Below are 13,652 nucleotides of genomic sequence, written 5' to 3'. Positions count from 1 at the left end.
TTTGAGGCAGTGGAAAGGGTTTCTCTCCATTTTATAGACGGGAAAATATTTTTCTATTTATTTGTGGGCACACACCACCACCCCCACCCCCTGTTGGTAAAGCGGTGCTTTGCTGAATAATAATTAACCTCAACCTCTTTTTTGGTGCAAATTATTTTATAGACGGGAAATTATTTTTCTATCATAAAAGGGTCCCGAAAAGTAGTGGCTCCATGTTAGTGACTGATCATTAAATAATTTTCCATTAAAAACCTCCATCTCCATATTGAATTGATGATGTAACATTTATTTGAAGAATCTGCCTAAAGACTGATTTCTGAGAATAAGAAATAGAAATTTCATTTGATAAAAATATTTAATTAGAAGAAAGAAAAATTGTGATAATCTAATAATCCAACGTGTTGAGTTTAATCCCACATCGGACACACATACCAAGTCTCTCTCCTTATAAGTTCTTGAGCCTCTTAACTCATAGTCAATTGATTTTGAGTTGGATCCCTAAATTTATCATGGTATCAGAGTAGTCATTTCTTTTCTTCGTGTCACCTAGTTCATATCTTCGCGATGTGTTTTAATTTGACCCCTTATGGCCCATAAATGTGGGGGTGAGTTGAATTTAGTCCTACATCAGACACACATTGCCTTGTCTCTCTCCTTATAAGTTTTTGGGCCTCTCCACTCATGGTTAATTGGTTTTGAGTTGGACCCCCAAATTTATCATGGTATCAGAGTGGCCATTTCTCTCCGTGGTGTCACTTAATTCATATCTTCGCAATGTGCTTTGGCCTACTATGGCCTATACATGTGGGGGCGAGTTGAATTTAATTCCACATCGGACACACATTGCCTTGTCTCTCTCCTTATAAATTCTTGGGCCTCTCAACTCATAGTTAATTGGTTTTGAGTTGGACCCCCAAATTTATTACCACGTGGCACACTCAATCAACTCTCCTGACGTACCAAGTTCGGGAATCGTAGATTTGTGCACCTGGGATACAAAACTGCACTTCCCCATTTGAAAAAAGTGTATCCCAAGGGAACCATGTATCTTGAGGCGTACAGATCTACGGTTTACGATTCCCAATCTTCTCACGTCAGGAGAGTCGATTGATTGTGCCACGTAAGGTAGTTAGATTATCACAACTCAAGAAAGAATTCTATGACTCCAAACACGAGTAGCTATTGATGGTTAACAAATCATTTAGCGATAAAAACCATAGACAATTATGCCCTGCCAGTAATGTATGAAATGGTTGGTAGACAAAGGAATGCCATAATTGATGAAACTTCCTTAAGTTCTCTCCCATGTGACCAACTAGAGGGGTGCGATGCAAGACATGTATCCTTTCATATTTCATGATTTTAGGTGCTCGAAATAATTAAAATTTTAAAAAGAAGGGAAAATAACTTAAAGGACCCTTGTGGAAGAGTTTCTTTCTAAATAGTCCCTAAGTTTTGCAGGGTTGCTTGAGTTGATCGCTTTTTTATTTAAAAGGTGTTCATCGCTTTTTATTTACTATCAAGTTCACCACCTTTTAAATAAAAAGTGGTGAACACCTCACTGGTGAAATCCACCCATTTTCAATTTTCGAATTTTCCGACTAAAATACATCGCAAGATCGACTAAAAACTTGGGATAACGACTTGTTTAGATGATTCCAACCTAAAAGAACCATTCTTAATTGATTTTCATCCAAAAACTAAGAAAAAACTGGAGAAAAAAAAAAAAACTCTAATTTTTTACATACATATCTTCAAAATTCCTTGAAAATAACTTCTTCTTTCTTAATCCTTTCCAATGGAATGAATTATCTAAAACTCAATTGAGATGTCAAAATTTTAATTTTTGGATGAAAACGATGAGTTGGAATGGTTGGGGCAGTCAATCATGAGAAATGTGGGAAATAACATCAGGGACCATTGAGAAGAAAAAAAAAAGTTTACTAAATGTCTACCATCGAAAACTTAGGGACTTTTTAGAAAGAAACCCTTCCGTGAGAGTCCTTTAAGTAATTTTCCCTAAAAAGAGAGAGAACCTAAGAATTAGCTCATTATTATTATTATTATTATTATTATTATTATTTTCATTTAAAAAATAGTTTAATTTGAGTGACCAATTTCTGGATTTTGAGTGTTCTCTATCGGTATCATTGTTCAAATAAAAATTCCAACATAATAATATAAGTTTCTTATCATTCTAGGTGCAATGCTGTTAGTCTGAAAATTATCGTTTGCCCATTCAGACACTAAATTCTTAGTAAATTGATTTATTTTTCCTGACATTTCAAAGAAATGTTTTTTACTAAAGTTTGTAATTAAGGATCTGTGTGATTGCATGGATTTTGAATTCCTTGGGAAAATGAATTAGAACATCTGATGGTACGCAGGAAAGTATGCATCCAAAAGAGAATTGGTTTCGAGAATAATTTTAAAACTCATCGAGCCGACTCAAAACTCAGTCAAATCAATTTTCCGAGTGAATTTGATAAATTATCAAATCAATTCAACGACTCAGTCGAGTCATCTTGAAAATGCACCTAATCATGTCAATAACTTTACCGAGTTATTCATCTATGTATAATACTTTTGTGGAGAACAATATATAAATATTTTATTTATTTTAATTCTTATAAAACCTATTTTATTTAACTCTTTATAAATTTAATTAATTTTTTTTATTTCACTCATCCAATTCAACTTGACATCTTCAAGTTTTAAGAATATGATTGTTTTTTTTAGTTTTGGGGATATAGAGAAATCGTGAGAAAATGGCATTAGAAGGTGGGAAAATAATTTTCCTGGAGGGTTAAATGGGAAAATAATTTCCCCTCAATAAGATAAAAATCACTTTGGATGGAAAATTAAAATCCAGCGAAAATACATGCATAATCTAAGACTTAAAAAATTTTATTTTTTAAGGGAAACTATTCTCCCACCTATTTTCCATGTACAATCATACGTACACATATTGGTAGCCATCATGAATGAGAAATCCTCGGCCGTATAATCAACAATTGATCTTTATATATTTGTCCCAACATTGCTTTTCTATTTGACCATAATAACTAAATAAAGCAAGTCAATACTATCTACTTTCTTAGCATTTTATCCAGGGATAGAGCCAAGATTTTGCCCATGTCGGGGGGGGGGGGGTGTTTCGACGGACCAAGAGGTTGAATTGGAGTCAAATTTTTCATTGTCAAATTTTTTTTTTTTTTTCAACGAACCAAAACTATCAAATTAATAAAGGATGAAATAATTTGACAGTTCTAAACCGTCAAATTTGGGAACATCAAGAATTTTGACGATCCCAGACCATCAAAATTCAATTTCTAGAATTCATGGGCCTTGGTTGTCAATTTTTTTATGTCGAAATTTTCAATTTTCATGTAATGTACGAACATTTATTATTTATTAGTCCAAAATTTCCATTGAGCCAACCACTCGGGGTTATTCTATCCCCTCTTTCAGGTCATTACTCCCCAATGAAAACGTAAACCAAGAAACCTAATAATTAACTTTGCTTTTTCTATTTCACCATAATAATTAACTTGTGTTTAATTTGAGGAGGGCAAATTTCCATCAAAATACGTGAAGTCCTCTCTTTTCGAGTAGACTTACAAAGGAGAGTTGTTGGTTCATTGATAATTAAAAAAAAAAAAATTGGAAGGTAGGGAGTTGAAAGCTATTGTTGCGTGTGTGTGTGTGTGTGTGTGTGTGTGTGTGGGTGGGGGGGGGGGGGGGGGGGGGGGGGGGGGGGGGGGGGGGGGGGTATAAGATGACAAAACCATCCTCATGTAAAATCAAATTCATATCCATCTTTCAAGAAATCTTAAAGAAAACTCAAATTTATTTGGTTTTTGTACTAAAAGAACATGCAATACAATTAGGGATGCAAATCTGCCCATGAGCCCCAAACTCGGTCTAGCCCAACTTCAAGCCCAGACCCTATCAGACCCAACCCGAGCTCGTTTATATCTGGGCTAGCTTGGGCCTAGACTTTGGAAGCCAGGCTTGTCCCCTACACATCCGGACCCTCCCCCGTACCCACACACTAAAAAGCCATTTTTCTTAAACCACCCTTCAAAAAAAAACCCCAAGTCCGCGAACCGATCCAAAGACTTGGGCAGCCAATTTTTCGGAATTGATTATAAGTATTGGATTTCAATATTAAGATCCAGATCAGATCCATTTACAATCTGATTAGTTTCAGATCGGGTCAAACCAGAATTTAGATACAAAATCTAAATAAACTGTATATATCTCAACAAATATATAATATAATTTATATATTTTCTAATAAATTATCAGATTGGGACATGATTGATCCAGGTCCGATCCGATAAGATATTATATTGAAATCTTATTGTATTGGATCCTTATTGGAATCCAAAACAGTAATGCTTTTAGTTTAGTATTTTTCCTAGCCACAAATCAAATCAGTACAACAGAGGCTCCACGTTTCATATAGATTGACATGTTATAAGTAAAAGTTGGTGTATTAATAGAAGCTCTCCAAACATTTCCTATAGATCAGTACAGGTTAAGTTTATACATAGGGTCGTATCCCAATGTGTTTTCAAAATCCCCCTTGACATGTTTTATTGGTTCTGTGCGATATTAACAAGAGTCCTACTAGCCTTACTAAGGTAGTAAGGATTTCACCCTTGCTAAGGGTCCTTAAGCTCACCTTCAGGGTTGTGAAGGAAAAAATCCCATAAACTTTGAATTTTATTCTTTTCAAAAAATATTATTTTTCACTATTGAATTTCAATTTTAACTTATGTGGAAGTTCAGTAATCATCTATTTTCAAAATAAAGTGTTTCTTGAATTTTTATTCCTTTTTATCTGAGTTTTTCAATGAAACTTAGAGGGTGGTTGTGTTGGATTATCTGAGCTTCTCTATTAACAACCACCATATTTGTAAAACCGCCACATCAACGAGATGGTAACTGTTTGACTTTGGAAAAACAGTGACCATCAAATTCAAGTCTTGAATCGGATTAAAAAATTATAAATATTCATTTTTACTTTTTTAAAATAAAATCTAGACCATAAACATAGAGTCATGTATTGTAATTTTTCCTAAACATTGGCCATTCTCTCCTATGGAGAGAGTAATAATCGAAGGTACATGAAACATGGGATATAGAGGATTTGCTCCCATTTACAGGGACGGATAATCTGCAGCGCTTTGTTTATGGCACGATTACACGGTTGTAAATTCGCAATGTCAACAAGGTGGTAAAATCTCATTGTTTGACTTTGGAAGAATAGTAAAGATCTATTTCAACAGCCTTGGATCTGATTAAAAAATTATAAATTTTCATTTTTATTTTTTTTTAAATCAAATTTAGGCCATCAACATTAGAGGCCAGTATTATACTTTTTGGTAAATATGGTCATCTCTTTCCTATGGAGAGAGTTCTATATGAAGCTACAAGAATCATGGGTTAGAGAGGATTCCCTCCCCACTGACTGGAACGTATCCTCTGTAGCCATTTTGTCTGTAGCCCTTTGTAGCAGGATTATACGGTTGTAAAACTGTCATGTCAACAAGATAGTAAAATCTCACCATTTGCCTTTGAAAGAACAATAACCATTTATTTCAAAAGCCATGGATCTAATAAAAAAATTGTTAGTTATGTCTTCTATTCCTGTATGTGGAGGGTTGTCGTGGATTCAACCCAGATCTTTTGAGATCCGTTAACGACCCGCATGACCCGTTTAATTGGTAATGTGTGGGGTTTCCGACCCGTTTAATCTCTTTGTAACCCTAAGTATATAAAGAGTAAGAGATGAAACCCTAAAGGGGTGTGTGAAAGATACGAGAGACAGAGAGAAAAATTGTAATCGCGTTCTTCTTTGGTTGATATAGTGAAATCGTCGTTTTCGCCCGTGGACGTAGGTCGATTCTTTGACCGAACCATATATATTTTGTGTCGTGTAAGATTCTTGTGTTCTTTCTTGATTTATACTTCGGATCATAGGGTTCAGTCTAACAAAAATTATAATTTTTATTTTTATTCTTTTAAAAGTAAATCTAGGCCATCAACATTAGAGGCATGTATTGTACTTTTTCTTAAACATTGTCAACATAGCATTATATTTTTCACTACAAGTCTAATTGAGTAATAATATTATTGAAAAAAAATGTGTTGGATAATCCAAATGTCTTCATGAGATCTTGAATGTTGTCATTCCCTATATATATATATTTGAACAACATTCGATAGACAAAGTTTGATCTTATATGGTTACAAAGTTTTGGATGGTCTAATTTTTTGTAAGGATGATCTCTATGGTGAGGAGATCATCCTAAAAAGAAACCAGTCCATTTCAAAAATTCAAACCCCATTAAAAGTGGTTACAAACTAACGGTAAAAAATTAATGGTCAATGATTCGTCAACTTATAAATTAGGATTAGAAATTTTAGAATGGAATCATTTTTTGTGAGGTTGATTTCCTTATCATAGAAATCATCCTCACAGAAAAACATGTCATTCCGAAACTTTTAGCCCAGATAGGATAAAACTTTGTCTACAAAATCCAAGCCCCCACTCACTCTCTCTCTCTCTCTCTTTGCGTGTGTGTGTGTGTGTGTGTGTGTGTGAGTATATGGACAAAGTTTGATAGACAAAATTCTAGAGAACGTTCTTAACAAAATTTTGTCTTATATGACTAAAAAGTTTCAAAATAGGTTGATTTTTTGTGAGGATGATCTCTATGGTAAACCGACTATCTTCACAAAAAATTTGCTTATTCCAAAACTTCTAACCCATATATTAAAAAATATTTTGCACAATGTTTGCCTCTCTTTATGGTCTCCGGAAGCTCCCCATATTAATATTTTTAGACAAGTGAGTGAAGATGACATTGAACTCAAGGCCATTTAATGAATTTAATTGATACCTGCAATAAGACATATATGATAGTGATTATGTTGGCAATAGTTACTATTGGTACACACAAAATATAAAGCAAGCATCTTTGAAAGCGGATGGATCGCATCAAACTTTTGGAGGAATCCTCCTCGTAACATGACACATGGCTTTTTGAGTTTATTTTACACACCTACATTTTCGTTAATAATTGGGATAGCTCCTTGTAGACACTAGGTATGATCAAAAGGAGAAGTTTCTATCCAAATTTTGAAGCCGAATTCGCAAAAGTTTTTCCCGAGCATCAACCATCAAACCGTAAAATATATATACGTGATTTTGCACTTAGACGGCACAAGCGTGAAGAAATGGGCTCTACTTTTCCATGTATCCCCCATTAATACTCATTGTAAGGAAGTTGAAATTCCAAATGGGTAAAAGCCAGCAAAGTCAAGAAAACAGGGACTTAAATGAAAAAAAAAATCATATAGATATCCAAAAATAAATTAGAAAAAATAGTCAATTCTTTTTCTTAAAATGAGCAATTTTCCAAAGGAAAATGCTGAAATGACAAAAAAAAATCTCAGCCATTCTCACAAATCTGCCGTGGGATGTGCACATAATCATAGATGTGTTTTCTCACGATACAAGTAAAAACCATTTACGATTATGTATGCATGTCCACATCAGAATTGTAAGAATCTTAGTAAATTCTGTGTCACCCCAGCACGACTCTTTTCCAAAATCTTGTTTAAAAAATTTGCAATAAATTGACACTTAATAATTTTTTGTTTGTTTACGCAAACCAACTATTAAAAAAAAAAAATGCATGTATACTGACACCACTTAATAAAATTGTAAATATATTTAAAAATAAGCCAAATATTTCTTTTTTCACTAGGTAAGAATTCTCGTATGTGGAAGCATCTATGACTAAAAATTTTATATTTAAATAAACCAATCCAAGGATGGCGTATGAAGGTGACCAATACAAATGGTTTTAGGATTCCAAGTAGTAAAATAACAACGATTGATGATTAACTAGTCTTTTGTTGCTAGAAACTATTAACAGTAATGCCCCCCCCATCAACACATATAATTTGGCCAGTAATGGATGATTAACTGGTCTTTTATTGCTAGAAACTATTAACGGTACTGCCCCCATCGCACATATAATTTGGCCAGTTATGGATGATTAACTGGTCTTTTATTGCTAGGAACTATTAACAGTTATGCCCCCATCAACACATATAATTTGGCCAGTAATGTATGAAGCGGCAGGTAGGCAAAGGAATGCCACCATCGACGAAACTTCCTTAGGCTTTCCGGCGCGACCAAGAGGAGTACGGACCGCATATTTTTCCATAAATTCTTTGTCTTCAAGAAGCTGAATAGTTGTTTTTAAAATGAAAATAAAAAAGGAATCAGAAAATCATAATTAATAAATTACTTCAAGTCAATCAATACGATCTAAAGACCATTTGTCCAATTTTGAAATTTTTACTAATCTCTGTTTCTGTTCTAATTAAAACAAGAGTCGTCCTGGAGTAACATTGCGGGGGACATCGGCTGATGTGGATGCATGTTAGAATCATAGATGCTTATCATCGACAGACATACGAGTCAGATCTCGATGAAAGCATCTATGGTTCAGCATTATTCTTAAAACAATTCCAAGAGAAGCAAAATTATCATAAAAGTAAATGTAGTTGTACCCAATTGGCCATTTCTGTCTGTATAACTCCCGGTGCAACGCTGTTAGTCCGAATATTATCTTTCGCCCACTCACACGCAAAATTCTTCGTTATTTGATTTATTGCTCCTGATAATTCCAACATAAGATTTACAAAAAAAAAAAAAAAATTTAATCAATTTAAATCTTTAGCATTGGAAACAAAAGTCTTATTTTGCATATAAAGTTCTATTTTTTCCTTTAAAATTATTTTACCTTTAGTTGCTCCATAAGCACTCGACATATGTGTACTGCTCACACCAGAAATAGAGGAGATGAATACAATGCTTCCTTCACCAGAGGCTTTTAAAAGAGGGTGTGCAAGTTGACACAAATGGTAAGCAGATTCTAAGTTTGTAGTCATCAATAATGAGAACTCTTCAGCAGTATAACCAACAACTGGTTTCGGTATAAATACTCCAGCATTGCTTACCTATTTCAATAAAATCAAACTGAACGAATCAATCCAAGATGGAAATTTTAACATGTTCCCCCTATTTTAGGTCTTGAGGAAGGGAAGCAAAAAAGGGAAATTTCTGAAAAAGAGATCAACTTTTGAAAAATTTATGATTCTGGTTCACTGTTCATTTTAATTATCAAAATGTGAACGATAACGAAGCCGGAGGTTTTTAAAGTGACAATTTCGCAGGTTTAAAGTGACTCGTAGGAATAGTAACTTTATACCTCGAAATAAGCACTTTAAAACTGTAGATTTCGTTACTACTCTGAATTTTATTTTAATGAAAACGTGATGATTTACGATTGATAATTAAAATGAACAGTTAGCCGGAATCATAAATAACTTATTTTCAGCTCACGAAATGATAATTCACCCAAGAAAAAAACCAATATTTTCTTTATTAGATATCAAATGAGAAGTATGATCAATTTTTGAACTATTTTACCTAAGAGTCCTTTGAGGGAAAATATCGACCATTTAAGGCCCTCTTAGTTAAACATTCTTCAAATAAGAATATTTCAATTTAAGAAATCATCTGACTCTCTTGGTGAATGAAACCACCTTACAAATGTAATGCGCCCCTAGATGTTTTGGTGGACATTTGAGATACACCTATATTTTAAAATTATCGAAAATTAATTTAAAAATCTTTAAAAAAAATTTCAAAATTAGACATTTATTCTCTTGAATAATGAGGAGGAGGATGGCGAATATGGACACGATGATAATCACAAATTCATAATGAACATGATATTTATCTTGTTTTAAGTTGGGATCTTAAGATTCTCTTTGTATATCACATTAATTTGGCAGAGTTTTTCTTGAGAATTCCAATCAAATAAATCAATAAATCGTTGCTTGCCAAGCACCAAAATTGTCTCTTTGAAACAAATAAAGTAACAAATTTACTGCTTGTAGCAAACAAAGCAATGAATTCGTTACTCTGTTTATTTCAAGATAATGAATTATTCATTTTAATAGAAAGCGACAAATTCACTTCTTGTCATTTGACATGTGGTGCAACAAGACAAAGGAAATGGGAAAAAAATTATCTTTCCTACCCACACATTCTTTACCGACAAATTTAATTTAATTTTAAGATTTCAAATATTAAAAAGAGTACGTGGGCCCACATAAAATGGATTAGCACATCGACAATCTAACACTCCAGCTTTCAATATTTGATATAAAAAAATCTCCTATTGAAAAAAAATCAAGTTTTGTCACAGCTATTAAACCCCAAAATCTAAATTTCAAAATTAAAATTCAGGGGAAAAATAAGTTTAAAAGAGAAGGGGTTGCAGAGAATAAAACTATATGAACTTTAATAGAAAAGGAAAACCAAAAAAAAAAAAAAAAAACAGTTATTTTTCACCGTTAAATTTTATTTTTAAATATGAGTGCTTGGTACCCGTCTGTTTTAAACACCATGGATCAAGTTAAAAAGAAAATTGTTTTTAATTTTATTTTTTTAAATATGAATATTTTCATGAAATCTATATGTCTATGTTGTTGGATTGTCAATGTGCTAATCAATATGGGCCCAACGACCTTTTTTAAGATTTGAATCTTAAAAAATAAATATGTGGACAAAAAACGGGCAAGAGAGAGATTTTTTTTTTCTTTTTTATAAATTACGTGCTTCCATTGGAACCACAAAAATCGATCATATTATGAGCACTCTTCTTATTTTTGTCTTTGTAACTAAGGGTGCAAATTGGTTCGGTTTGAGGTCAAACTGGAACCTAACCGACACAGGTCGGTTCCACGAAATAAGAATCAGAATAGAACCAAATTCCACTGGAACCAATGCAACCCAAATCGAATTAAAGTCAATTCGGTTCTACGGATTGCTAATATTATATAAATTGTAAGTAATATTTTTTTAATGAAAAAACAAACATAAAATTTCATACAATAAATCACATATCTATTCATAAAAAGTTATTAGTTTATCCATAAAAAAATCACTAATCTATGTCCTAACTCCTAAAATAATTCATAATAATAGTAATAATAATAATTATTATTATTATTATTATTATTATTATTATTATTACATTACTTAGGGTTCAATGCTTAGTTGGTTTGATTCGAGAACCGAATCAAATTAATCGATTCTCCATTTTCATTACCTGGAATTGAATCACAACTTTCTCCAAACTAAACCAAACCACCCCAAAGCTATCTATTTGGTTCGATTATCAGTTTGAACCAGACCAAGTTGCACCCCTATTTTTAATCATACGTCAAGCGGCTGCGTTGCCGTGAGCAAAAAGAGTTGTGCTGGCGTAACAGAGTTCGCTTCCCAATCGCATCGTTGTGTAGGCACATCAACGTCAGTAAGGTCTGAAGCGATGTCAATTTCAATGTTACTTCAGCATTTTCCGAGCAAAAAATACTCAATATTGGTTTCTTAGTCCAAGTTTCTTAGAGATCGACTCTAGGGAATCCCTAAGAGAAAAGAAATCTCCCAAAGAATATTTTCTTAGGGATCTCAACCCCGGAAGATTTCCATACAGATCCCGAAGAAAACTGAACTAATCACTAGGAAATTTGTGCTGATCATCCCATCTCAGCCGTATGTTTTGCCAAATCGTTATAGAAGGAAAAAAGTGAAGATGATCGTACACTACAGTTGCAGAACTAAATATGATGAACATGGGAAAGAATCTCACAAAGATGTTGAGCTTCCCTTTGAAGATGTTTGAGACATCCTCCATGAGTTTCTCTCGTTGGGCTCTCACTGTCACATCACAGACCGATCCAGTGACTCGGAAGCCTAACTCAGTCCACTCACGTACGACTTGGTTGACTTCAGCTTCTTTGCGGGAACATGTGTGCACAGACGCTCCCAAACCAGCGAGCTCCTCCACGATTGCATGGCTGAACAAAAAACAACAATCTATAGTGAGAGAGAGAGAGAGAGAGAGAATCTATGAGAGAGAGAGAGAGAGAGAAAGAGAGACCCAATTCCTTTGGTTCCACCAGTTACGAGAGCAGTCATTCCTTCGAGAGACCATCTCCTCTTCTCTGCTGCTTCTTCCATAATTTCTTATTTTCTTCTATAATAAGTCACTGCTGTTATTCTCTCTATGTATACTAAACCTGAAGCCATTTCCTCATGAAATATTCTCTAATCCGATGGCTATGAATCACCAATCACAATGATTTCCTGACTTTCATGTGCCCCTCCATGTTATGGTGAATTTTTAAGATACCCCATTATTTTCATTTCCTCATCTCCCAAAAATCCATCTTTCCATCTCTCCGAGTAAAGAGTTAGGCTAGCTTGACTAACTTAGTAATATTTCAAATCTTGCTAATTAAGGGTTGTGAGCTCATATATTCGTATTCGAAAACATGATTGATGCCACCAGCTTAGAACTTTGAAAAATAAAATTAAAGACCTTAGACCAAGTTCAAATAAACCAAAAACATGATTTGTTTATTTTAGAATAACGATTTTCTAAACCCCCCCCCTCCCTCCCTCCCTCCCCCTCTGACACATGCCCCCATACGCCCTCTCATGTAATATGTACTAGAATCATAGATTATTTTCCTTGGGATACACAACTGCACATATTTATGGGGGTGTACAATTGTGTATCTCAATGGAAAAATCTATGATTCTAGCCCAGGCCATATTAGGGGGTGTGTGTCAGAGGAGGCGTTAGAAAATCATAACTCTTTTTTTTAATATGAGTTTTTCTACTAAATTGTGTTGGATTGGCAATGGGCAAAACAACCTTATTACGATTTCAAATCTTACTAAGGAAAATAATTTTTTATCCTGAACTAAAGTTTGCATAGGCACAGTCATCTCTTTGAATTTTAATGTGAAAAAAATGAAAGACAATAAAATTGTAAAGGGTATTATTGGACGAAGAATGAAAGAGTGAAGGTAAAAAATTTAAAGGGGCATTCTTAGAAAAAAAAACAAAAGCAAAGAGGAAATAAAATAAAGTTAAAAAGAGTATTATAGGAGAGAGGTAAAATAGAAAAAGAAATAAAGGTGAAGGAGTATTCTTAAAAAGATGAAGAGAGAAATGAAAAAGGGAATAAAGTTGAAATCATTTTTTGAGATACGTGTGAAATTGACAACATAGGAAAAAGATAACCATTGTGCTTTATTATATAAATTATTTTTAGAAAAAAAAATATATGGCTCTAATGTAGACCACGTCAAGAGAGTATGTCAAGGGGGGAGTCAAAAATCATTATTCTTATTCTTATTTTTAACTTTTCAACCTCTTTGGATTCACACATCCCCATCTTAACCTCTTATCAAAAATCCCATAATTTTTCTACTCAAATTCCCATCGCCTTATACTTCTTCGAAAAAAATTATTGTTCTTTTGGTTTGAAGGTAGAACGAATCTTTGAGTTGAAAAATATCAAATATTTTACCTAAGAACTTGAAGATAGCCAGATTTTTATAAGGGATGCTTAATTAATCCCTACTTACTTTCCAATGTAATTAAACACTTCGACTTCGAGGAACATACTAACATTGACCTATTAACCAAAATTGAATATCCTTATATTAGGAAATGATGAAATTTTCACTCACACTA

General features: G+C 33.6%; 1 protein-coding gene across 1 annotated transcript; it reads right to left on the bottom strand.

The window, feature by feature from the left end:
- Positions 1-7,813: 7,813 nt before the first annotated feature.
- LOC147411149 (noroxomaritidine/norcraugsodine reductase-like) lies at positions 7,814-12,223 on the bottom strand. Its single transcript, XM_086445097.1, has 5 exons — positions 12,045-12,223; positions 11,754-11,961; positions 8,832-9,048; positions 8,599-8,705; positions 7,814-8,270 (listed from the first exon to the last, which is right to left on the bottom strand). Exons 1-5 carry the CDS (start codon positions 12,122-12,124, stop codon positions 8,097-8,099), a joined length of 786 nt encoding a protein of 261 aa, XP_086301223.1. The 5' UTR covers positions 12,125-12,223; the 3' UTR covers positions 7,814-8,096.
- Between the last annotated feature and the right edge of the window lie 1,429 nt (positions 12,224-13,652).

This window comes from Akebia trifoliata, chromosome 1 (assembly GCF_017979445.1).
Source record: "Akebia trifoliata isolate Shusen 1 chromosome 1, ASM1797944v1, whole genome shotgun sequence".
Taxonomy (NCBI): Eukaryota; Viridiplantae; Streptophyta; class Magnoliopsida; order Ranunculales; family Lardizabalaceae; genus Akebia; species Akebia trifoliata.
The sequence above is the reverse complement of the archived record's forward strand: the minus strand, read 5'-3'. Positions and strand labels throughout refer to the sequence as shown.

Coding starts and splice junctions, on each gene's coding strand:
- LOC147411149 (XM_086445097.1), bottom strand. CDS start 12,124: ATGGAAGAAGCAGCAGAGAAGAGGAGATGGTCTCTCGAAGGAATGACT. Junction 11,962..12,044: donor GGTGGAACCAAAGGAATTGG/GTCTCTCTTTCT, acceptor TTTTTTGTTCAG/CCATGCAATCGTGGAGGAGC. Junction 8,271..8,598: donor AGACAGAAATGGCCAATTGG/GTACAACTACAT, acceptor ACAACTATTCAG/CTTCTTGAAGACAAAGAATT.